The 26,962-nt window shown below is 45.9% G+C and overlaps 1 protein-coding gene across 2 annotated transcripts in view; it reads left to right on the forward strand.

The window, feature by feature from the left end:
• Positions 1-2,924: 2,924 nt before the first annotated feature.
• SETBP1 (SET binding protein 1) overlaps positions 2,925-26,962 on the forward strand; it is a 346,918-nt gene continuing 322,880 nt past the window's right edge. The window contains exons 1-2 of one of the 2 annotated variants that reach the window (XM_074340043.2): positions 2,925-4,113; positions 23,228-23,883. In XM_074340043.2, coding sequence (XP_074196144.2) covers positions 23,398-23,883 — 486 coding nt within the window. In that variant the 5' untranslated portion in view covers positions 2,925-4,113; positions 23,228-23,397. Of the gene's footprint in view, positions 4,114-4,620; positions 4,746-23,227; positions 23,884-26,962 lie in introns of those variants that run through there. The other variant, XM_019739686.3, reaches the window with a different exon arrangement.

Genomic DNA, 26,962 nt, shown 5'->3' on the forward strand with positions numbered 1-26,962 from the left:
TCCCAAGAGGAGTACTTTGTGTCCATAGTGATATTCAGCAATGAAGTAAGTATCATTCTTTTCCAAGATGAGTTCACGAACTTAATTGTCAGACCTCATATATGCCCTTTATCTGGCTCTCAAGTCTTGTAAGGAGTGGTCTTGTTGTGGATCCTTGCAGTATCTGGTGTGGGTTCTGAGGCAAAGTGGGGAGGGGTTTCACGATGGCCATTTTACCTGTTGGGTGCATGGATGCCAGAGCAAGCTCAGAACAACAGCCTCACTGGTAGCAAGTCAGCTATTTGGTGGTATCAGAGGAACATTTACTCCCGCCCACATTGACTGACATTGTCCATGCAGGCACAGCCCAATCCTCAACAGTTTTATCTTTGGTTGGAAAAACAGGTCATAGCAGGGGAAAAAAGATATGTGCGCAAAGGGGAAGAAAGAAAATGTGTTTGTTAAATAGATAATAAGTGTGCAGCAAGTCTAAAGAGGATATGATTTCTGACCTCACCTTCCTCCTGCCATTTCTGTACCTGTGCTCCGTGCATTTTGTAAACATCTCCTTTGGGGGTATTTCCGTATATTAGATGTAGTTAGAAGTTTGCATGTCAATCGCTCCCACTTGTGAATTCTGACTTTGTATCTCTAGTTGCTGCCACAGTGTCTGGCATAGTCCATAGCTTAGTGTAGGACTAAACGATGGGTGTTGTGCATGTGCCTATCCGCTGCTCAGACTGTCCCTTTATTTTCTCAAGAGTCCCAGGGCCCTGAGAATGGGTAGCTTAAAATGGCATGGCACTAATTTTGGGGTCAACTTCTTTTACCAGCTTTAGACTTTCTGTGTTTCAGGATCTAATTCTCAGAGAACCAATGAGTGGCCTGTTAGGAAAAGACGATAAGAATTCCTGTGATATTCAGCTAGAATTTAAGTCCACTTCTTTCAATAGACGTATCATTCATGGTTGGGGCTGTAGTTTTCAGGAATCCTTTATTATTATATATTTAAAATTAAAATATATAGAAAATATATGGAATGTATAGTAGATGTATATATGTATACATGTATGTGTATATGTTCGTGTATTTTACAGAGAGAGAAATAAAACCAAGAGTGAGAGGGTGCCCCTTTCCTTTCCCTCTCCACACCTCTCATGATCGAAAGATGGGCTACATGTAGGAAAAAGAACACTGGATGAGAAGTCAAGAGACCTACCGTGTTTCCCTGAAAATAAGACCTAACCGGAAAATAAGCCCTAGCATGATTTTTCAAGATGACATCCCCTGAACATAAGCCCCAATGCATCTTTTGGAGCAAGAATTAATATAAGACCCGGTCTTATTTTTTGGGAAACATGGTAGAGTGTCTTCATGGCTCTACCCTAACTTAGTTACTCCACATGGTCAATTGCATCTCTAGCCCTCTTTCCTCAGATTTGAGATAATGGGGTTTGACTAGGCTATCTCCCAGGTAAACTTTTGCTGCACTATAACTCTGTACACTTAGTTACCCTCTATGATAGTACATTTTTTTGTAAAGCATGTGCTTCTCTCAGCTGCTCTTCAAAGAAACCAAGCACAGGAAGGAAGACCTTGTAAATATGCCTAAGTTACAGAAAGGAAATGACTTGGACACCAGGCCTTAGTCCTGGCTTGAATGACACGAGCCAGCCATATGCTCATGGGCAAACCCTTGTGATTTCTGGGACTCCCCTTTTCACTTTGGAATGTGTAGGTAATGGCCCACATGCTTCTTAGTCTTCTGTGGGCTTTGGTATAGTATTTCAGAAATCTGGGTTCACAAGGAAATGGGCAAAGGTCATCTGATTACAGAGAATGTTGTTTTGACATTGTATTTTGTGCCTTGATCTCCACATCTATCATCAGTTCATATACCCTGATGATTTTTTCTATTTAAGCATCACTTTCCCACTAAGAGCAATGCTCCAATATTAAGGGTAGCAGGACGACCTATTGAAATGTGGCTGTAATGGTATTGCTGCCATGATAAGTAACAGAGGAATCATTCTTGGCCAATCAGAACATTCCTCTTGGGGGGGGGGGGCGGGAAGACACTTAGGTCAGAGGGGAGTGGATTATCTATTTAGAATCAGACTGGGACCCCATCCAGGGACCCCATCCAGGGACATGGACCAGGACGGGAGTTGGGGAGTCCTGCAACTCAGTCTCCTTTGCCCCACCTCATTGCAGCTTTCTTACGAAAAGAGTGATGAGAATGCAGAAGCCCAGCGACAGAACTCAAACCAGCAGCCAACCCAGGCAGTCAGTGGTGGTAGGGGGCCATCATCCTCAATTCCTACCAAGTCATTCCCCAATCCAGATGTCCAAAAACTCTCATAGGGAACGCGGCACTCAGAAGTCCTCTCTGAATCTGAGTTCGGAGAAAACTATTCCCAGGTCTTTAGGCAAAACCACTTGCAAACCTTCCTGAATCCATATCCGTCCTGTATTGTCCTGTACCATAGACATGTCCCTGAGGAATTCTATTCCTCAGTTGCCTGAGGTTGCGAGTGGCCTGAAAAGGTCCCCCTTTGCAACCCAAATACAGATATTCAAAGAGATTAAAATACCACCATAGTTTGTATGAACTGAAGACATCCCACCTTATTCTTTCCACCACCCTGAATAGGACCTCCATGCCAGCGAGCATTTGTCATCTCTCCATGGCTTTCACCTCATCAGGCATATAATTTTTGTGAATAACGAGAAAATGCACATAAACATCTGAATGCATACATACATGACGCTTAACAAAAAATAACCCCCTGAAAGTGAAATGTAATTACCAGGTTTAAAAAAAAAAATGCACCCAGTTTCGAGAGCCTATCACATCTCGCGCCACGGCGCGCAGCTGCCCCCAACACTGCTCCTGTTGTGTCAGATAGTGGCAGTGTTGAGCCCGGGAACCCGCGCCGAGCCCGCGGCGGTCCCCGCGGCAGCCCAGTCTCCGCGGCTGACTCCCGAGCGCAGGAGCCTCTGGGCCGCGAGGGCGCTGGGGAGCGGGAGGGGCTTGAGGGCCTGCGAGGGGTCCCCGAGCGACATCTACGAACTGTTTTCCTTCTCCCTTGATAAGAGCCCCACTCCCTCCAATTGATCGAAATTCACCGAGAGAGGGAGGGTGAGGCAGAGAGGTTGCTCGTTCGTTACTGGTTGCGTCTCCCCGGTCTCGAACCGGGGAAGCGGCCTCCGGCCCGTTGGGTGATCAGGGAGGGTGCCCGCGCCCCAACGAGGTAGATCGCTGGGTGGCGGTCCCCGCTGGGCTCGGCCGAGAGGCCGCTCCGATCCTCCCCCCTCCCCCGCCCGCGCCTCCCCCTTCCTTTCAGTAGGACTCGGGGACTCGGGAGAGGGCGCGGGAGGCAGGCACACGGGCCCGACCCCACTCCAGCGCTCGCCGGGGACGCGGGCGGGCGGGCGGCGAGGGGACGCGGCGGGGACGCGGGACGGGCGCGGCCATGGAGCGGCGGCGGCGGCGGCGGCAGCAGTAGCGACCGCCGGCGGACCAGCGAGCGGGCGGGCAGGGCCACCCGGAGCCGCGGACCGAACTGCACAGCTCAGCAAAAGCGCCCTCGTCCTCCGCGCGCCGCCTCCTGCGAGCCCAAACCCGGCAACATTTTTTAAACCTCCAATCCATCCTTTGAAGAAAAGAAAAAAAAAAAAATAGCATTGATCGGAGAGACGGGGATATATATGTACATATATAATTTTTTTTGGCTCCTGCTAAAATTAGCCGGCTCGCAGCGCGTCCGTGTGCGAGTGTGTGTGCGTGCGGGCGTGTGTGTGTGAATGTGATTACTCCAGGACTCCTCGGGCTCCGGAGACGCCATTTTCCCCCTTGATATCTCTCTCCATAAATCGGTGGCGCGGCGGAGGCGGCCGCGCCGGGCGGGAAGCGCGGGGCCGGCCGGGGCGCCCGCCGCTCGCCGCCGCCTCCGCGCGCCCGGGGGCCCCTGCGCCCCCTGAGCGAGGGCGGCCCGCCCGCTGCTCGCTGTTTGACAGATGCTCATCGCCATGGAGTTGCCGCAGCAGCACCTTTGGGGGCTCCGGCGAGCGACCGGAGCCAGGATCTGAGCGAGCGCCCGAGCCAGCGGAGCCAGAGCCGCCGGGACATGGGTGAGCACGCGCGGCGACCTTGGCCCGGGAACCGGGCGCCCAGCCTCCCGCCGCGCCGCGGGACCCCGCACGCCCGGGGCCGGGGGCGGTGTGTGTGTGTGCCCTGCATGCAAAAGTTAACGTCGCCTGGCTGGGGCTTTGACTTTGCACCGGGCGGGAAGGGGGAGACGGGGCCGAGGGTTGCCGGTCCCGGTGAGGTTGCCTAGGATGGGAGCGATTCCGGCCCGCTCGCGGGTGGGCAGCGATGCTGGCTCATTTGGAGTGGCCCGTTGGTGGCAGCGATGGTGGAAGCGTCGGGCTGGAGGGCTGGAAGCTTATTGAGTTTCGCCTAATCTGATCACCCCCCGACCCCCCCCACCCTCACCCCCCGCCTTTTGCACCCTCCCTCGGTCCTGCAGCCGGCTGCCAGGGCTGGCGGGTTTGGCGTTGGTGGAGTGGACTCGGAGGGGGAGGGGGAGGGAAAGGGGTGGGAAGGCGGCAGGATTTTTTTTTCTCTCTTTGTAACTTGCAGGTTAAGTGGAGCTAGAGAGCTACATTGTAACCTAGTTGGATTTTTGGGGGGGAAATGTATCAGAATCTAACGTGTCGTTAATAGAAAGAAGAACAGGGAAGAAGTGGTCCAGCCGGCGAAGGTTGGTGTGTGCTTGTGTTGTGGCTCTGTGTTAGTCTTTCTCTTAAAATCTTAATCAATGGATCCGAGTCTCTTTCTTGTGCTCTCCGGTTTTGGGACTCTGAAAAGACAGGAATTCCCTTAAAAGCAGACGAATGCCTTTTTTGAAAGCACGCATTGTGTGTGTTTCTAGAGGAGCCGTGGGCTTGGGAATTAAGGGCAGGCTTCCTTCCCCGTTCGGTGGTTTCCAGTGGGAAATCACTCCGGAAAGGGAGCCCTTCAGTATCGATTTATTGTTTTTGTCTTTCAAACCATTATCTCTTTGACTAAAATACTGTCTGAGAAGTTCCACAGAGACAAAGTCAGGTAAACTGGACTGGGTAGATATTTAGCAAGATGGTGATAACGGTGATGCTGATTTTGGTGTCTGTTTGTGATGGAAGCATTGTTGGGTAATAGCGATTTTCGATCGGTAGAGCATGCTGGTTCTAAAAAATAAATAAATAAATAAATAAGTGCCGAAATGCCGTCTTCCAGGCCCCCTCCCCGACATGCTCCAAGCACCCCTTCTTCCCTGACCCACACCACTTACAACAATTCTGAAATCGGATCCAACTGGAAATATTTTCTTTGGAGATCGGAAAGTTGTGCAATTGGAAGTAGGAGATAAAGCTAGAGGTCCTGGGAGCGTGGGGAGGGGGTTCTTAGTGCCCCCTGATGCTGCATTTATTCTTTATGTGTTGTCGGTGTGGGTTCTGAGGGTGTGTATGTCGGTCTAGAAGGACTGTTGAGGGAAGGATTTCCGATTCGTTTCCGCTTCAAATAAACTGTCCTGATAATCTCATGGTTGACGTCTGATGCTAAAAGGCCAATTTGTGTGTCTATCCCTGCAGAAGCTCGCCTCCAAAAGGGCAATTGATTCTGCAATTCTACAGCAGCCACTTTTCCTTCCAAGCTACCTCCCCCACCCCGCCAGACAGTCCACACCTTTTTGTCCTAAAGTTTGGTTGGGGGGGGGGTGCTCCATGGTTTTTACGGAACCGCTTGTATTATTTGTGTTTCTCTTACGTGATTTTTCATTCGCTTCCTTTTTCATTCCTTTACTCTTCATCCAGTTTTTCTGCCTTTCCTGTATATTTGTACAATTAACTGCATAAAGTAGCTGTCACCAAAACTGTTTGGCAGTTCGGCCCCATCTCTTACCCTTAGTTCACACAATTAAATTGGTTGTGCCCCATCTGAACTATCTTTGCCTTCGAAACGCGTGTGCGTGTGCGTGTGTGTGTGTGTGTGTGTGTGTGTGTGTGTGTTAAGAGGTGGGGACAGGCATGGGGTCCAGAAGAGGGACTGTGCAGGCCAGTTCTGCACCACTGGGGCCAGACCTGGATGATCTGGTAGCGTTCCCTTTGCACTCCCCAGTTAGATGTTGTCTGGCAGCAATGGGAAGGCGGGGCCAGCTGGCCAGGGGCGTGAGAGGGAGGAGAAAGTTTGTAGCACTTTAAAATGTAGCCAGTTTACAATCCCAGGCCACTCTCTCCCCTTTCTCCTGCTGTCTGTGGCTTCCACCATCCCAAGATTCCCAGAGGGAGGCAGGATCTCGTTTGCTTTGACCTGGAGTCCCAGGTTTCAGAGCGAAGTTGAAGATGCTGTTTTCCTCTGTACTTAATTGAGTTGCCTGCTACCAGAGGAAGGTGTTAGGACAGATCAGAAGAGTGTGGTTGGATACTGAGTATTTGTAAACTTCAGGGAATGTAGGCTGAGAAGATATGGAGACAGGGTACTCCGAAAATGCTGTTTGCATGCCACCCTCCCTTCCCCCATTAAGAAAAAAAAAATGTCTTAGTCTTGGAAAGTTGAATTGGTGTTAGAGCTGGGCTCTGGGAGCTGCTTGCCACTATAGTAACCTGAGCTGGGCTGGGGGGAGGAGGTGGTGAGCGAATGCAATCCGGAGCCAGAGGAGGGAAACCGACTTGTCTCTCATAGCAGGGAAAATAGATGTGTCACTGGAATAAACAAACTGGTGGTGGGGGAGGGGTCGGCTTGTAATGAACAGAAGGCTGAGTGGCTGAGAGGCAGCAGTGTAGGTTAGGAAGGGGACTGCTTCTAGCTTGGGAGAAAATATCCACTGCCTTATATGTTCATGAATGGGCTAGGCAAATGAAGGGGTGTAATCCGATCTTTTGTTATGTTAACATCAGAATGTTACATATGAAGGCGATGGTGGCAGACCCCGTTTTGGACTTCACACAGGGGAAGCCTGGGGGTATCCCAGAATGAACCAAGTAGGTCTTGGTGCCATGAGGGCTTCAGGTCAAGTACTTGTGTTCTTCATGGCAAGCTGGTTTGTAAATCACCTGACCTAAAAGAGGGTTGGGGGAAAAGAGAAAACTGTGTGGGATCTTTAGAATTTACTTGGAAATGGTCAGTGGGGAGAGGCACGAGGCAGGCATTTGCTGGAGAAGAAATAAATTGGTCGGCACTTTCCCCTGTATTCCTGATTCTGTTTCTGCCATTCTCTTGACTTTCAATTCCATTAGAGGCCGAATCAATACTTCCCTGGCACAAAAATGCACCTCTAGGAGAGGAGAGTTCTTTCAACCGGTCATTATTTTTAGTTGCACTTCAATCTCTGCTCTGAGGTTTCTTTATCCCATGCAAAAGAAGGAAGATGAGAGGTGGCTGTGGCTAGATGGATGGGACATCCCTTCTGGATTGCTGCGGAGACACTGAAACTTGGCGGGCCCTCAGCTTCCCAGAATGCCAATTTTTCCCTTGGAGACTTGAAGTTTTAATTGAAACCAGAAAGCTATGGAAGGCAGACCCAGCCAAAGAGACCTCGTTTTCTCTGCTGCTCAGGAATGGGAAATAAATAATTTTTTGCTGATGGCATTTCAGGTTGCTGCACTTCTGCTCCTGCCAGAAGAACAGGATAAATTGTGATTAACACATTAGCATCGTCAGGAGTTTCAGCACCTTAAAAAATGGGATGATGTGAGTGAGTTTGTTCTGGGACCCATTGTATGGGATGGGTCTAGTGTGGGGGCAGGAGTCAGGAGGCTGTTCTGGCCCTGGAGAGGTGGCAGTACTGTCCCCAAAAAGGAGTCCTCACTACACATCACTTGCTTGGTTCCTTGCTGGAGAAGGGAGCAAAACAGTTCAATTCCATTGGCATATCGTGAAACTGGGTGAGCTTCCCAAAGTGTTTTGGGCCAGGATTAAGTAAGGAGTGCAATCATCATACAAGTGGCCGTATGTTTGGGCTTCATTTAGAGCTGGTGTTTCATGAGCTCTTCATGACCTTGCATATACGGTGAGCAGCCAAACGCTTGATAAGCGCAGACAAGTCAACACCAAGATGTCCACAGATTGTATGTGCTTCATGAATGCTGAGGAAAGATGCCATCCTACATTATAGTTTGATTTTGAGTCTTCATTTCCATTTTCACGTCGCCTTCTATTAGAATCTGATGCCCCCTTAGATGCACCAAGCTAGGCCAATAGAAAGTTTTGGGGGGAACCGGTAACCTTGGTTAGATGACTGAGTCCACGTGAATGGTCCTTACAGTCATCTGAAAATTTCAAAGGTTCAGATCGAAGCAGTTTCCCTTTCAGAGTTGGTTTTCCCCCCTTAGACGATGCTCTGTAAGGTTGAGGAAACATTATTTCTTTTTAATGGCCTTTGGCTTAGAAACCCATAGTTGACTTCTTGTCCAGTTCAGAGCAGATGACGCAAGGGTCACATGGAGAAGTTGAGCAGGCCTGAGGTCCACAGGATCACCTGGGAGGAAGCAGCCATACCTCCCCAGGGCTCCCGCAGACCCATGTGCAATAACTACAGGCAAAGCCAGATGAACTGACCCCCAGGCATACAGAGGCTTCTGCCTTTCCCCGTGCTGGGGACGGATACAGGATGAATGGTGAGCAGATAAAGAGTTTCAGAACTTTGTTGGGTTCAAAAAATATTTCCCTGACCCAACTTTTTTTCCCATCAAAAAAATACTCCCTTACATATGCATGGCACGTTGCCCTTTGCAAAATTATCTTCAGATCACATTTCCCCCTTGATTCTCCTAAGGAGGGAGGCCAGATTAGCATTTTATCCCCACTCAGAAGATGAGGCAATTGATTAACAGTGACTTGCCGAAATGAGACAAAGAAATGAGACAAATTGGTCGTGGACCTGGGACCTGACCATCGAGGGTGAAAGTGTGAAGAGCATGACACCTGAAGTGACAAATCTGCTTTGGATCCTATCCCCACTACTTCCCAGCTAAATGACCCCCGGTTAAATTATTTAACCTCTTTGAGCCTCAGTAACCTAATCAGTAAAATAGGGATAAAGATGCTTATCCTGCCGACTTCACAGGGGTTGTGAGGATTAAATAATACCAGCTAATTTCTGTAATTGAACTCTGAGAGGATTTCCGTGTTGCCTCCTGCAAACTGGTCTTGAGATCAGTGTCGCCATCGCCCAGAGATTAATAACCCCTGGGTCTGACCAGAAATGCCTACAGGGACCCCTTGTGTTCTAAGACAGTCAAGGAAAGTTGTTTTCTGCTCTCGAGTTGACGCATGAAAAAATAATTTAATCAGTTGAATTTTTGGAGGCCTACTATGTCATGCATATCTGAGACACAAAGTCTCAGACAATATCTAGTTCGGACTCAAGGATGTGTTGGTGCTCAGGAAATGCTCTTCGAGTTAAGAATCAGAAGGAGAAAAGGAAAAAGTCATACAGACACAGAGAGAAAGAGTGTGAGGGGAGCTGCAGTGGCTGAGCAGTGACATTCAGGATAGAATTTTTAACCTCTCTAAAGAAACGATAGCAGGATTACTGATGTCCTAGCAAACCCAGGAAGTTCTGGAGAAATCTGGAAAGTTCTTCACTATCCATTTGCTCCCTGACTCTTATGGGGCGTTCCTCTTTCTCTCTCCCATGATTCCTGGCTCACCCTGTCCAGCAGCCTACCTCAGGCATCTGTTCTAGAGTGAACCCCATTTTATGTAACACACACCTCTGCTCCCATCAGACTGGTTTCCTCCTTGACCCTGGGTATTCTGTCCACCTCCACACCTCAGTTCACTCTATGTCGCCTCTGTAGAAGGTTTCCTGATTGGTCCCATTTAGCCAGAATGGCTACTTACTATCTCAGACCAGTTCTCTCTCAGCTCCTCACCCCGTCTCCAGAGCACTTGAGGTTTAAAGCACTTGCCTGGCAACCTGCTCATGCTGCCTCTCTGTTTGTTACCACTGTCTCCCGGGCTGTGAGTCCTCGAAGAAAGGGACCGAATTTGCCCCACAAAGCCCTCCCTCTGCTAATGAATGATTTCTGTTGCATGAATGGATCACAGACTTTATATAGTGATAGAATATTAAAAGTGAATGTTGTTTGAGGTGTGCTTAAGCTCTGCATAGTGAAGCAACACCAGGCCCTCTTAGACAAAGGGAATAATAACCACTTATGTTAATGGCTTTTATATTTTTGGCTATCTTTCAGGGGCAATCGTCCACTCTCAGTTTCTCCCTCAAAGCCTAAGAGCTAATGATGTTTTACCACATGTACATGCTCCAAGTCACTGATTCACTCACTCGTTGAATCATCAAACATTTATTAAGTGCCTACTGGAGTCTCATTGTCACTCTAGCACACACAGCTTTTGACTTTCTCTGAAAATTCCAATTGCATTTTTTTGTCCACCACACTCATTTTGGCACTTAACCATGCCGTCTTCGTTGTTCCTTAAGTCCAAGTGCTTCCCAGCTCCTGGGTGACAGAGTGAGCCTGGCCAGAGAAATGCACCCAGAGGGGGAAGTTCCAGGGAAAGGCTCCTGAGAGGCAGGCTGCAGGCCAGGCTGGCCAACCATTAGCATAAGATGTGGGACAAATTGTATTGCCTTTCCACTCCTTAGCTTGAGCCATCGTAGAGTGAAAGAGTTTGAATTGATAGGACATTCTGTGATTCTAGAACTAGAAGGGTCCTGGGAATGTTAAAGCTTTCTTAAAACTCACAGCTCCTCAACCCCACGCTATGATACCCCAGCAATTGTCTAGACCAATCCCACTGAGGATTACTGCACTTTGCTAAGTGTTTGCTGTGGTTGGAAGAGTTACCAAAGGGGAACTAGGATCAGGAGAAGATCCCCAGTTAGAACCAGAGACTTGCAGGGCAGGGAAGGGAGAGGAGGGGGTGATGAGCTAAATGTGAAGAAATACCACAGTGAATGCTGTAGAAAAAAAGAATTGATTCTCTACATCTTTTTTGAAAACTGGTCCCCTGTGGTGAAATTACTGCACTGAGACAAGGGAGACGAAGCGGACCAAGATAGCTCTGGAAAATCTAGAAAATATTCCCTATCTGGCTTTGCTACTATTTCCTGTGCCCAATAGGCATCTGGAATCCCTGCTATGGTTACCTCAGGGACCTCATGGATCTAGGTGGCTGGGCATGATTTTTGTGTGTAGATTTCATTCGGCACGAGGACTGGGGTGTCCTCTCAATCCCCACAGCCGACTCTGCCCTGCCAAGGACTGTGCTCTGTAACTACTAGTGAGTTGGTGTGCATGCGTTTTGAGATCAAAGGGAGTGACCCACAGTTTGTCCAAAGCCAGAGAGAGGCGTCTTGCTTTGAGTTAAGGTAGGATCAGGAAAGTTAGGCTTCGACTTGAGTCCCTGTGAATGTTCAGAAGGAGTGTTGACTCACCTAGAAGCACACTGGTTGGATATTGAGAAAGACAGAAGCTCTGCAACCTACTGAGATGCTGCAATTACTTTTACCCTAGGACCTGGGATAGAGGGGCGGGGTGGGGGGGAAGCAGGCAACACTATTAACCTCAGCGAAAAGCAATTTCTTCATTATTCCATTCCTCTGCCAAAGATTTGCAGTTCTGTCAGTGGAAAGAAGCTGCTTGGGGTTTATACTTAGAGCTGGAAAGATGTGGCGACAGGGGATGCTGAATTTGATGGATCCACCATAGCAGCCTCAGCACACTCATCAGAAGCAGTGGGGGCACCGTTGTTGTGCTTGTAACAAAATAATGAAATCTGGGTGGTAGGCCCCTTGCAGTTGTCGGGGGCTGTGTCTGTGACCTATTGTTATTTGAGCAATGAGAGGTTTGATTTTTTTTAAATATTGATTAATAATGGTGGCTAAAAAGGGTGATTTGATGGGAAAGCCCTGTGGGCCTCCTTTATGCTCATTATTTTGTACTCTAGAGCTCGATTATAGTCGGTGTTTTGATCCACAAATATTTATTAAAGTCTCAGCATTGCAGCTTGTGTGAGCCATTGTTCCAGGCCCTGTTGGGTGGGAGAGGTCTGGTATGAGATGTGGGTTTTGCCTCTGGAGAGTGGACAGTGTGTTTGGAGAGACACGCTTAGTTCAAATGGAAAGCATCAGTCTGCAGCCCAAGTGGGGGCATGATCTAAGGGGAATTGTGCTAGCTGTATGATCAGAGCTAAGGTGAAGTCCAGGAAGGCTTGGAGGAAGATGTGATTTGAGGTTTGATGGTGGAATTGGGACTAAACTGAATAATAGAACAGATAAGAAATTCCATAGTCTTTCTTTCTGGGCCCTCTAATTTTGACTCCATGCCCTGTTCGGTCTTCATTCAAATCCCTGGACTTTTCAACCATGTCCTGCAAGGCACGTGCCAAAGCTACCTCTCCGCTGAGCCGAGATGAGAGCCATGACTGGAGTTTTCAGAGTGGGAGGTGTGTAGGTGTAAGGAGCACAGGGTTGCTCCCGTTAGAGAATTTCCACACATACCACACAACGAACCTTGATGTCTGACGGTCCTGGTCACCCCCAGTCTTGTCAACCACTACCTCTCCCGTCTGGGGTTCAAAAGAGTTATCTTTGGAATGAAAACCAAAAAATACATATAAGCATTCTGAATGGGGATCAGCCATTCTGTGGAACAAAAGAACTCTATGGTTCTGGTGCTCACCTCCAGGTGTTTAATGTATAATTGGAGAAAGACATGCACACGTTTCAGGAAACGCAGCATTTAGGTGACAGTTCAACATAGCTGAATCAGAAAGATAAAGGAGGGGAAATGGAGCTGATATCTGTTTAGCTCCCTGGTATGCCTGTCATCTCTTCTGTGGCAGAAGCACAAACATGCACGCGGCAGATTACACTTTATGTTCAATCGACAACAGGCAGAGCAATTGCTGAATCAGATGGTTGAGAAGTCAGGCAATTTGAATGAAGATGAAACAGGGCATGGAGTCAAAATTAGAGGGCCCAGAAAGAAAGACTCTGGAATTTCTTATCTGTTCAATTATTCGGTTTAGTCCCATTGCCTTCAGGGAAGTCCATCATTTTCATCCTGAATTTATAAATGGCATGGTAGAGTTTTAAGTGACTACTAATTTTGGGCTCAAAGGAAAGCAAATTATATCTAGAGTAAGACAGGACTACCTCTGTCATTTTAATAAATTTCTCAACTTTGGTTTTCTTAATCTGTATAATGTGTACATCTCAAGGTTAAATCAAATAATATACTTAAAACCCTTGTTGTATACTACATGCCTATTAAAAGTTAGGATCCTTTTCTTTACTATGTGTATCTCTCTACTCTATTTGGACGGGACACACTCTGATCAGTTACTTCTTACAGGTCTACCCTACCACATGGAACCTATTTAGTGCTATTCTGCATATATTATTTACTATTTCCCTTGTAAGATTCTGTGAAGACACTAGGAGGGCAGATAAGAAAGCTGATGCCCGGAGGGTTTAAGTGATGTGACAAGTCAGATGGCAAACTGGTTTTGGAGCTCACATCTGTAGAAGCAGTTAAAAGTGTTTGGTTGAAAGCTGACATTACTCTGTTTTAGAGACATCGTGGTGTAAAAGTAAAAAGCACAGGCTCTGGCATCATGTTGACCTGGATTTGTTTGTGGATCTGGCACAGGTAGTACGTGCCCATGAGCAAATTGTCAACCTCCTTGGACCATCATTTTCACATCTGTAAAATGAGGACAGGTCTCCTGTATCACAGGGCTGTTGTCCAGATGACACTGATGGTGGCCATAAAGGCCATCAGTTATGTTTAACCCCCCCCAACTCACTACAGCTGTGCCCCTTCCTTGACTGCATGGAGAAATGCAGGCCACAGGTAATTGCCAAAGCTAGAGAGCCTGTAGATGTGAGGAGTGGCTCGGCCCTGTGCTGTCTCCAGGGGCCCAAGAACCAAGGCTCATTCTGTTGTGTTGTTTTATTGGTTCCCAGAGGAGGCACTATTTTTGCAGCTAGAGCTGGAACTGTTTGTTCACAGACAGTGTGCCCAGCCTCAGGCTCCAGAAGCTTGATTCTGTTTGTTTCTCTCCCTATTGTGGAGATATGAGGACGAAGAGCCTGACCCTGAGTTTTGGGTGAGGCTCAGCCAGACAGAGTTGCAGATCTATAAGGTACCTGACCTATCTTTGAGGGGATTCTGTTGAGGAGATAAAGCTCAGCACCTGAGATTATTAGAGCTGGAGGGAGCCACGGAGTTCAACCCCTCACACTCTCTCATTATACAAATGAAGATAGGGAGACCCAGGGAGAAAAAGAAACTTGCCCAACGCCACCCAGCTCCAAATGGCAGAGCAGGAAATTGAATCTGGAATTCATGAATGACCTCAGTCTTATTTTCTCTATGAGACAAACTGGGAATAAGAGGAAAGCAATACTCAAACAACATCAAAACAATAAAGTTAGCAGGTACAAATTAAAGTACTTGTATGTATTCTCTCATTGTAAAGGGAGATGGAAGAGGTTGGTCTTCAGCCCCTGTCCCTCAGGCTTTCCTTGGGATCTGTGAAGAGAAGGAAGCATTTAGCCAAATAATACCATGAGTGACACAGACTATGGAAATAAATCAAATTTACCAAAAATTTTGAAGACCCACTAAGGTGATTCCAATATATCCTTTCATAAGTATCTATTTAGTCTTCATTACTTTTCAAAACAACCCTTGAGGTAGGATTATTACCCAATTTCCAAATGAAACTTGAAGAGTTTAAATATATTTTCCAAGAACATAATCACTAGTGGAAAAGAAAAGCTAAGAAATGTAAACCTGTGACATCATATCAGTGCTACTTCCAGTCTTCTTTTCAAGGATACACGTGGCTCGGACACTTGCTATTGGACACTTACTGTGTGTGTTCATTGTGCTCTGAACTGTGGTAGAGACCGACTTCAAACCCAGCCCCTTCCCCCGTGGAGGTCTTCACTCATGGTCTGGTGGGAGAGATAAATAAGTAAAGGGAACACTGTAATGCTGTTTGCCAAATGCTTTGATAGCAGAATGCCTAGGGAAGTGAGAACAAGACCATCTGTGTGTATGAGTGTGTGTGTGTGTACGCTCACATGTGGACACATAAAAGGGAAAGGAGTAGAAAAAGAAGGTCCAGTCAGTCTTCTGGAAGGAGATGAGCCTTGACCCAATTCTTGAAGGATGACTTAGAGATAACCAAGTGGGGAAAGGAGAAAGTGCAGGCTGGCCAGAGGAGGTAACAGGGAATCATAAGAGGTGATGCAAATCAGTGGACTTGGGGGAGCTTCAGCTCGGGAGATGCTGCTGGGGAATGTTTGATGCAGTACTCTGGGAACACAGCTTGGAGGAGGCAAGCTGTGATCAGGAAGGTACCACACAGGTATGTAATATAAAAAAGCCACCAAGTCTGAGCTTCAGTCTTTGCTGTAGACCATTGGTGTGTTTCCAGGGTCAGAGAACTGTGGTGTAGAGCTGCCTTTGCCTTTGCTGATTGAGAGGCAGGTAAGGGTTGGGTCATTAGATCAATTTATCAGTGTTTATGGAGCATTCACTGTGGGTGTTTCTGTAGAAGGAAGGATTTCAGAGACACATCACTCAGTGTCTTGGGCTCCTGAGTCAAATGGTGCCTGGCTGGCCTTTGACACAGCCTCTCATTCAACATTCACTCAGCAAAAAATTTGGAGTGTTGCTCCTTGCATCAGAAGTTGTGCCAGGCTCTGTGGGTTCTATGGTGAGCCAAACAGACACAGCTCCTACCCTCCAGGGCTTACCATCTAGTAGAGGAGGCAGAGTTGAAACCAAGAGTGATGCAGATATTAATTATAAACTATAGTAAGCGCTAGGAAAGAAACTTCTATGTGTTAAAGGTACAAAGCAGGGAGTCCTGATGTGATTTGTGAAGCTCAGGGAAGTGTCATTTGCCTGGGCCTGAGTAATAAGGAGGCATTAACTCAAGGGGGTAGGAAGAGGATCTCAGACACATGCGAAGTCCCCCAAGTGGGAACAGCCACTTCTGAGCCTCCAGAAGATACCTTAGAAGACACAGAGAGTTGAATGCTCAACCACCCCCAAAGCCAAAGTCAGACAGTCAATATGTTGCCAGAATTTGAGATGGGATTCTCATAACTATAGGCCAGTGAACCTAGATTTAAAATACAGTTGCTTCCCTATCAGTAGTCAGGTAGACTCACATTCCATTCTTTTATACCCCTTGCCCCCTAAGATCAGAAACTAACAATTTCTGTCAACCAGAAAAATAGGCAGTCCTCTGCATGGGCAGCATTAATAAAACAACTAAAGATGGTCTCCTCCCTAACGTAATTATATGTATTCTCAAAGTCTACAATTCTCAGAAAACAAATGGCAAGACTGGAAGAGAAAGATTTGGGAGGAGTAGAAGAGGGACATTGACTTCTTGACAGAGATGTTTCCTAGAGTAAAGCGCTCAGATAGACATAAAGAGAATTTGTAGCAGTGCATATTGTGGACGTCAGCCTTTCAGGTTTAAAGACTATGGCCAAAGGATCCCCTCTTAGTCCAGCAAAAAAAATAGTAGATAGATGTCTACTGTCCATGGTAGTCTAATAAATGCTTAGCACCCTGTTCTCCAGATTTTTTATAAGCCCTGATTTAAGTTTGCTGATTCCTGTGGTGTAAACACTCCTACCACAGCCAATTTGCAACTTGACACCATTAAATGTGGAGCTGGGAAGAGATTCACATGTTAGGTTCTGTTGAGCCCCCGGGGCTGACTTCAGCACACCTCTGTCACTGGTCACTAGGAAGTGAGGCAATTGGATCACTGATAACAGCAATACCTCTGAGAGGAGGATTTGATTGGCCTCAAGATGACTAGAAGGTAGAGTCAAAAGGAGTCCAGTGCTTTCTCTCTAGGCCAAGACTCTCTCCTCGTTAGAGCACAAGTAAAGAGAAATAATCCAACATGAGACCTTAGGGGGGAAAATACTCAAAACAAGGTGAAAGGAACAGTATTACGATAATTGTTTGCTACAACAGCAAAATCAGAATTTTAAAAAGCTGCCAGACATCTACAATGGGAAGAAACATGACCCTGATGGAACAGGAGCATAAAGTGATAAAGAGGGAGCATGCTGAGATGAAAAGGCATTAGAATCAGCTGGAAGGAGGGTGAATAAAGTAAAGAAAGATTGCAGGAATACATAATGTGCAATAGCAGAATTAAAAATCCACAGTCAGTAAAGGCAAAGGGAGGATGGAGATAGAATTAAATTTGTATTATGGAGACTAGATTAAGGTATGTTCTCCCACAATGAAAAACAAAGAAATAAACACAGTGAGAGAGAGAATGAAAGAAATGGAGAACAGGGCTGAGAATTCTAAACTAAGATTTACAGGAAAAATGTAGAAAGAAGCCAGCACCGTTGAATAGAAGAAATAATGAAAGGAATAATTGAATGGGACAGTTTTGAACTGCAAAGAACCTACGTCTACAGATCCAAAAAGCTCACTGTGTTCTAAGAAAAATAAAAGGAGTGTGATCCACACTACACTCATTTTGTCATTAATAAAATTCTACAACAACAGCAAACAAAACTTCAATTATAACAGCATAAAACAAGTTTTCTACGGAAAAAACAAAAAAACGAAACAAACATAAACAAGCTGGGCTCCCTTTTTTATTACTTCAAATGCTAGAAGACATTCTGCAGGGTTTTGAGGGGAAAGGTTCTGACTCGATGATTATATATGGTCAGCTCAGTGTCTTCTACGTGTAAAGATGAAAGAAGTATCTGGCCTTATGGGGATTTGCAGAGTTCAGAGCAGGTAAGGCTGAGGATGCAGAGCTCTGGGAGAGTTTGGGAAAGGTCAGGAATGAGGCAGGGGACCGTCCTATATTTATGATTGTTTGCCTTTAAGACCTTATGAGGCACACGTATTATTTTAAAACATTTTTATAAGGAGCATGTAGTTCCATGAATAAAACAGATAAAAACCATGACCTAATGAGGAAGATCAGAAAGATGGTTTTTGTTCCGTTTTGTTGATGAGACACTGAGATTGAAAGAGGGCTTATGAATTCTCCTAAAAAGCAGAATTAGGTCCACAGTCCACATCTTTGACTCCTGTTAGATATGCCAAGGCCTTTGTCAGCCCCACCATGTTATTGCTTTGGAAAGCAGCATTCGGGTGAGGATGGCCTGCATGTGCCCTGGGAGCAAAGCAGACGGGAGAGCAGGACGATGCTGGGAAGCCCAGCCCTAGTTGCTTTATTCATTTATTAATTCAATCGATCAACATTTCTTGGGTTTCCCTTATACGTTGGGCGCTGTGCTAGGTGTTGGGATTGCATGGATGCCTATTCATGCAACTGATGCCTATTCTTAAGAAATTCAGAATACTACAGTAAGGGGGGAAAATACCTACAAACACAGATTACTAGTGCTTTATGGTCACGGCAGTTTACCACATACACCTGGTAAAACCTAAGCCCATCAGAACCACATAGTAACAATCAGAGTTCTGGGCCGCACCCCGGAGCTCTGAATCCATAGGTGGGGCTTGAGAATTTGCACTTCCACCAAGTTCCAGGATTAGTAAAAGTTTCCCAAGGCTCCAGGTAGAGAATTGCATTTACATTAGGAAAAAATTCTTCCATCATGCAAATTTGAAGGGGCGGGAAGATGTACTTCTTGGGACACACTGTGTCATGAGACACATCTAGCCAAGCAGGATGCCCCAGGTCTCAGAAAAATCCTTCTGTAGGTCACACTATGTACTTTGGAGTGTCCCTGTAGGTCTATGGTGTGCCGGTTAACACTACAAAGTCTTGAGTATGGAAGAGACCTGGGTCCCCCTCCATTCATTGCTAAGTACAGAGTAAGGGACTCCAAGTGGCTTTTCTAGCATCACATTGTCTGTGAGTGGCAGGACCAGGAGAAGAGCCCAGATGTCTGGCCTCCTATTCCAGTGTCCTTCCCAAATACACCAGCACCCTCTCCTTCTAGCCCCTCTGTTCCTCTGGAAGCACCTAGGCAGTTATTTCCTAACACTATCATTGTTCCTCTACCCTGCCACCCCACGCCCTGCAGGCAGCCACGGAAGGGTTAACTTCTGTTGGACTGGAGGCTCCCGTCAGGCACAGAGGGTGCATTGTGCACCCGCCCCCTCTGGGTGACTTGCTGACTGCTGGAATGGGACAAGGCAAAACGTTTTCACCTTGCTTCGGCTTCCCCTCCTCCTTGAGTGTGTGAGTGAGCCCGTGAGCGTGTGTACTCACACGCACTTGTTGTCGGGGGTGCACCAAAGAGGACATGCAGTGGTCTCCCAGACTCCCCACCAAATTGAACTGTGAATTTGGGGTGGCAGGTACGTGCGGGGAGAAGGCAAAGGGAGAACAACAGCTTTGTGTGCTGGTGAAGTAAACAGACAGGTTAGGTTTCTCTGCTCTTTGCTTTTGAAAGCTTCTTTTTATTTTCCTAAGGTGAGGGGTGCATGCGGACGCGAGGGGCTGGGTTATAATCCTCAGCAGAGGCAGTGAATTTCGCAGGGGCTGTTTCGGTGGCTAAAGCTGCTGTTGGAGTAGCTTGAACCACAGGACTTGGAATAGCTGTCGGGGGGCTGATTCATTTTCATTCAGAAAGAACTTCTGGAAGTCCTCCCAATGCCCAGTGCTGCACTGGGTGCTGAAGTGAATGTGAGAGTTGTAGAACTGCAGTTGGTCTCAGCCTGAAACTGAACTGCAGTCAAGTGAGGGAAATGAGATTTGCGCACTTGAAACAATGAGAAGACAGTGCAAGGCTAGTATTTAGGGGCAAGCTATGCAGCTGGGTGCAATGTAAGTCAGGCCAGGGAGTGAATGCTGTGGGCCAGAGTTTATAAAATATAGTTCCGGGGAAGCGAACACTTTGGCATGGCCTTGAACTATGGGAAGGCTTGGGATCTGTTATTCATTAGTTCATTCATTCCTTCATGCGACAGACATTTGGTGGGCACCAGTTGTATGCCAGGCATTGCAGGCATCGGTGGGAAGGGAAATAAGAAAAGATTCTATAAAAATACCAATGCAGAAAGAATTCTGTGTGTATAATGCTACTGTGGAGACTTAGTGTGACTTGAATAGGAAATGCAAGTTGGTGGCTAATGAGCCCCAAGACTGGATTCTGAAGGGTGAAACTGGTATGGAAAGCCTGGAATTGATGAGTTCCTCAGATTGGGATTATTTGAGACTGCATCGCTGTTTCATCTCTAGTATTTATCGTGTTGTAGTCACACTTCTCTGGTTCAGGTCCTCAGGCAACAAGAATTGAATTTCAGCTGAGCCTCTGTATGGTCCCCCGCCTGTAATATCAGGTTCTCTTAATTCACCCCTCATATCACTTGCCAGAATTATCTTCCTAAAGCATAGCCTTAATAGCGTCTCCTCTCTATTGACATCCCTTAAATGGCTTTTCCCATTACCTGTAAGATAAAATCCAGCTAATTAGTGTGACATTCAGGGAAGTCCATGATCTGGCTGTAACCTTTTATCTCCTGCTGTGTCGTTCACCACTCCCCATTTCGCACCATACCTCTTAGCCAAACTTCAACTGTCTCTTCCCTGAAGCTTGCATGCTCCTGCCCCAGGCCTTGCCTCATGCTGTTCCTTCTTTCTGCCGTATCTTCCATCTGCCCACTCTCCCTATTGAAGCCCCTCAAGGTCAAGGCCATATCCTATGCTCTCCTTCAAGTCTTCCTGGGTAGTTTGCCATTTATCTGTTTATACCTTGCCCAAGTGGAAAACACTTTCTTTTCCCTTTGTTTCTATCCTTTATTATAGGACATATAAAAATCTGTTCTGTGTCATTTTTCAAGTCACTATTCAAGAGTGTCACCTCCTTGAGGAAAGAGATTGTATTTTAATTGTGTCTTAGGATCCTGACTTGAGGAAAACTGAAAGACAAAAATTGTTGCATTTTTCCTTTTGGTGGATCTCTTACTATTTGAATTTTAACTTTTGGAACTTGGTCTTCTACATCAATTAGTTAATGGTTTATGCCATTAAATATAAGAAACTCTGAAGTGAATCATTTGTTAAGGGAAGATACTTTCTTAGTATTAATAATACATCTACTCCATACACCTAACCATTTCTCTGAAGTTTAGATTTCACTTCTTTTCTCTCATCATAGAACCTGCAGTACACACTGGCCTACTGTGGTTCAAAGGTCCAAATGGATTTAGGTTAGGAACATTTTATGGGGACCATGCCTCACTTGTTTGCCCTAACCTAAGGGTAGCTTTATAAGTGGGTAACAGCGAGTCAAAATGGAACATTGGAGATTCGTGACCGAGGGAGTAAACCACTGAAAACTACTGCCATAACAAAACATGGCTTGCAATTTGTATGGTTCTAGGGTATAAACTGAGAAAGACCTACTGGATTCTCATTGCTTGAGAAGCAGGGAAATGTTCTAGGGCATCTTGATGTCTCCAACAGCTAGTGTGGTTCCTGACACTAAGAAGAGAGGTTTCAATGAATGTTGACTTGAATATAACTTTTAAAAAATTGTGTAAGATTTTTGGGCCGGTAGGCAGATCAGGTTAGACGAGACAAAGAATCAATCTTATAAGTAAAAGAAACAAGTGTCACCTAGTCGAACTGCCTTTCCCATTCTTGAGTGGGGACTTTGTCCCTTTCGTAGCATGGATGTAGTGTTCGATTGACAGCTTCAGCGAAGATGCTCATGCCACCTGTTCTCTTCTAGAAATGCTGTGTTCATTGGGTTTTCCCCAAGTGGAAGTAGTCATAAATGTGTCTGTCAGTAGGGCTGAGCAGTTTCTGGGAGCTGAGTGTGTTCCTTGGTATCTCTGGGGAGCAGGTCAATGTGAAGCTCCAGCTACCTTGCTGGCTGGCTTCCTCGCAGGGCGTCAGCTGAAAAAGTACTGATTCCAGAGGGAGCATGTACATGCCCAGCGTTAAGGTTCCAGTTCATGGCTGTCCTGAATGTGTCTGTGTGGGCATTGTTAGAATATTATGGTGGGCTCATTTGCCGACCAGCTCCTTAAATTGATGGACTCAGTGGTAGAAATATAAGGTGTGCAGTAATGCCTTCTTCTGGGAAACTTAAAGAGTAGCCAGGAATTTAAGAAGGCTCGAGTGTGATCTCACCTCCAGCCTAGGGGTGGAAGGAAATGAGGTCTTGAAGTTTTGTGCTCTAGGGCTCTAGATTTTCTCTTGAGAATGAGCATTTGGTCATCCTTTTGGGCTTTGTAAATGATGAGTAAGAAACCAAGAATAACGGAACGTGGAGTGAGTGAGGGTGAAGGATAGTTTAGCTGATCCTACGATAGTCTGGAGAAAGCCTGACTGATTTTTGTCTTCCTTGTGAGGAAATCAGAATCAAAGATCCTGGTGGATGGGGAGTTGGGGTGGGGGGTTTCCCTAACACTTCCAAAGGCCTGTGAAATGCTCCCTGTCTCCCTGTCTCTGTTTTGTTGTCATATAGACTTAATGCCCGTTTGTTTAAGGACCACAAAGGGAATTAAAAGTCTGTAGGATAGCCATTTTTTTATCTAAATAATCGATAATGGTTAAATACCTTTTGTGTCCATAGAAACATTTTTAGAGTTGGTTTTTCTTTTTTGTTTTCAAGCCTGTGCCTAAGATTTACATTTCTTTTAAGAATTAGATAAGGCTATTGCATAATTGAAATAATTCATAATGAAAACTGATCAGGAAAGAATGGTTAAGATGTCAGCTAAATGTCCTTCCTCCAAGGGGCTGGAGAGCTTGGCCCAGGCACCTCAGGGGTTGTGTTCAGCTTGGCAAACTGTTTTTCATACGTGAGAGGGTGCGAGGGAAGTGGTGCAAGAAACCAGCCAAACGCAGTTCCCACAGACCTGAGCATCAACACTTTTGACTTCCTTTCATCATGGTGGGTTTTGATGGTGACTCAGCCATCTGTGGCTTTGGTTTAAGAAGCTTCTAGCTGGTTATTGGTCTGGAGGGCTTGCATCTCTTATCTTTCTTGGTCCACAGCCATAAATGTCAATAACAATTCAGTGAAGGGGTATGTGTTTGTGTGTGTGTGTGTCCCCCTAAACCCCCCTCTCCAATTTAATCCAAGTTGGGATGTATGTGTTCTGATGGATTTCTTCCCATCACTTTTTCTGATGCCATAGATAAATGGGAAGGGGCTTCTGGCACTTAGATTGCATTGCTTCAGAAATCCTCTTCCTTCCTGCCGTGGCTAATTATCTCTCTGCTTCTCAGTTGCAGATCTGATCTCTTCTGAACACCTCGCTGTGACTCCATCCCTGAGACTCTGACCCCAGCAGCCAGACGACTTTGTCCTTGGAATTTTGGGTGTCCTCTCTTCTTCCCTTTCCTTTCCCCCTTTTCCCTTCCCCCTCCTGAGAACTCCTGAAGACTGTAGGATTATCATGGAGTCCAGGGACATCTTAAGCAGCTCCCGGCAAAGGGGGAGCGAGTCGGAATTCCTGCCGGTCTCCTCAGCCAAGCCCCCAGCTGCTCCAGGCTGTGCAGGGGAACCTCTGCTCTCTGCTCCAGGAACTGGGAAGGGGATCCCAGTGGGTGGAGAGCGCATGGAGCCAGAGGAGGAGGATGAACTGGGCTCAGGGCGTGATGTGGATTCCAACTCCAATGCAGACAGTGAGAAATGGGTAGCAGGAGACGGCCTGGAAGAACAGGAGTTTTCTATCAAGGAGGCAAACTTCACCGAGGGGAGTCTGAAGCTGAAGATTCAGACCACAAAACGGGCTAAGAAACCCCCAAAGAATTTGGAGAACTATATATGCCCACCTGAAATCAAGATCACCATCAAGCAGTCTGGGGACCAGAAAGTGTCCCGTGCTGGGAAAAATAGCAAAGCCACGAAGGAAGAGGAAAGAAGCCACTCCAAAAAGAAGGTAAGGAGCCCTGTTTTGTAGGGTTTTGTTGTTTGTTTGTTGTTTGCCATTTTTATCCTCAACTTCTAAGGGTCTCTTTTCTCATTACTTGTTTATACTTAACATCACCGATAAATTCTGAAATTTTAAGTGAAACAACAACGAAACCAATTTTATCATAGGCTCATTGATATAAAGAAGAGTTTATTTCCTGTGGCATCTCATCAACATTATAAGGGAACAAGTTGAACTCATTGACATTATTTGAGGACCTGCTATATTTCTGAATTACCGATTTCCTTGGTGGTGTACTTAGGGCCTCTGATAACTTGGTATAGTGTCCAATTTATTATTAGATCTTCTACCCACCTGACCAACAGTAGCTACTAGAATTATAATTCTGGAGCGTTCCTATTTATTGTGTAGCAGTCGATTGGCTGGGTCAGATCCGGCTAAGCTGTGACAACATTTTTGAGGTTTTACTTTTGCTTTGATCTTTGTTTCAGTTTTCATAGTTGAGAGTGGGATGTTGAAAAATTTTGGTCAATCAGAACAGTCAAGAAATTGGTATAATCTTTTGGTTTCAGTCCCTATTGTACATTTTTCTAACATAGGCGAGTCTCTCACTTGACTAAGGGAACCCAGTCTTTGTAGTAAGTGAGCCTCTTAGAGGGCTGAGAGATCATTATTCTGAAAGCCAGTGGTAAGCATTAGAACTGGAACTGGAGAAAGAAAAGGGACAGGCCACTGGCCTGAATCTCTGTCCACACATCATAGACTTTTAAGATGGGGTGTTCAGTGAACTTGGTTGGTTGTCATTTTCCTCCTTAACAACCATGGGTGTAGAAAAAAGCTCTCTAGATGACTGGGGATGTCATTTGGTTAAGAAAGAATAGGTCCAGGTTTCATTGTATTTATTTTGTATCACAGGGTTACAGTGACCTCTCCTCCTGGGAGGGGTTTGTTACTCCTCTGTGAGAGCAGAGGAGTGAGTGCCACAGTCTAGAAAGTTTCTGTTTTCGCAATCCTTGGGACTTGTGTGTAGCTATGGACAGAGCCCACGTGTTGACTGAGTTCTTGGATTCTAGGTTGTAGGGGTTAATTGGAGTCTTTTTAACGCTTTCCCCCATATCTTATCATGTATCTGGGCTTCAGCCATGATGGATTAACTAAATGACACCTGTAAATGAACCTCGGGCCTTTATAACCCATAGATAATCTGTATTGTTTCTGTTGTCGGTGGTCTTGGAGCTTTGGAGTCGTTGTTTTCAATGAAACTGCTAGAATCATTGTTCTTTCTGTAGTGTAGGGCTTGCGTCCTTCCTCACACGAGGGATTTGGGTCTGATGGGTTGCATTTCAAATCCAAAGACTTGGACTAGAAGAGACTTTCTAGGATGACCAATGCCTCTCAGTTGGCTCAGACTATCCTGATTTTAAAACTGAAAGCCCTGCATCCAGGAACCCGCTCAGTCCTGGGCAAGCCAGGACAATTGGTTGGTCACCTGACTTGACTATTCATAACGCAAAGGAATCGTTCGAAATTGGTTTGTTTGTACACAACATAGAGGCAGTGCTTTCCCCTTCGCCCTCCCCATTACAACTTTGCTGTGCTGTCTGTGTCTCTGTCATAAAACTAAGGATTTTCTATATGCATGTGGAAACTTCTGAGAATCTGGCAAGCAAATTCAACAGCTCGCGTCAAGCTCCATGTAGGAACTGAAGCTTTGCATTGGAGGTGGGTCTCTTCAGCTTTGAAAATAAAGGAATATCTTTGTTTCTAGCCACTGAGATGGCCAGTTCTTTGTGTGTTGGTGGATTTTTGTGTGGGTGGGTGTCTTAAAAAGTGCAGCAACTGTTTTCCCTCCATTCCCATCACTACCAGGATAGGAGAAGCCAAGGACCATTTTGGGTGTGCAAACCCAAATTCACTATTCTGTAAAGACATCCTTTAAACAGGTATTGTTTCCCCTAAAACCATATGATTGTCCCCACATAGAGTCTTCTGCCTATTGGAATACCCTAGAATAAAACTCTGGAATTAGTGATATGGGGATGATTTCAAAGCTGAAATGTGCAATGGACCGCTATTCTCATATCTGAAATTCTCAGGCTGGTCATTCTCACCCAAAAAGCTGGATGCCCTTTGTGTGCTTTATTGGAAAGAGAGATAAAATCACTTCCTTAAATATGCAACTTAATCAAATCAGTGTTTCTAAGCCTCAGCAATTAAGGTGGCAGAAAGGAAAGGAAAAGGCTGAAATTCAGTGCATTACTGCTGATACTGTAATGGGAATAGCTACAAAAAACCCTAAATTGTTAGGCGCTTTCTTCATGTTGTACCTCTCCGTCTTTCTTATGTTTATTTACGCCTAGAGCTGTTACTTCCCAGAAATGAATGAACTTATCAGCACTGAGTCATAATGACTTGATAGACATTAGGGGCTTTCTCTGATCTCTGTTAGATTAGCATGTTAACTTTGGTACTCTTCAAGTTCCTGTTGTTTTGCAAACAGTGAGTAAATAAAAGCTGAGGCTGAGGTGGAGAGGTGGAAACCTTGCCTGCCGTTTGTATAGAAAAGTTAAGTGTCATGAACTTGCAGAATTTACTTACCTGTATGAATGGGAAGTATGTGATCAGTTATTTGGGGTAGGAGAAAGGATTAGAATGGTATTTTCTAAGTGACAAGTCAATGTCTAACTAAAATCCAGGCTTCTGAGTCTTTTTTTTATGAGGCAAGCTACTCATTGAAGAAGTATGCATTGGAAAGGGTCCTGGCATTGTGAAGTCTTCTGCTGGGAGCTAGGAAGGAGGCCCTGTGGAACTGGTCCTTGAGCTGGTGGACATGCCTACTTGGGAGTCCCCTGAACATATGTGCTGACTTAGAGCAGGGTCGGCAGATTATAGTCTGTGGGCCAAATCCAGCCCCCAGCCAGTTTGTGTCTAGCCCACAGGCAAAGAGTGGTTGGGAAAAAAATCGAAAGGAGAATGATATTTTGTAACATGTGAAAATTACATGAAATTTAAATTTCGGTGTCCGTAACAACAGTTTTATTTTTTTGGAAAAGAGCCACATCCATTTGTTCCCATTTTGTCTGTG

Source organism: Rhinolophus sinicus, chromosome 4, assembly GCF_057876585.1.
Source record: "Rhinolophus sinicus isolate RSI-liver-muscle chromosome 4, RSI-T2T, whole genome shotgun sequence".
Lineage (NCBI taxonomy): Eukaryota > Metazoa > Chordata > Mammalia > Chiroptera > Rhinolophidae > Rhinolophus > Rhinolophus sinicus.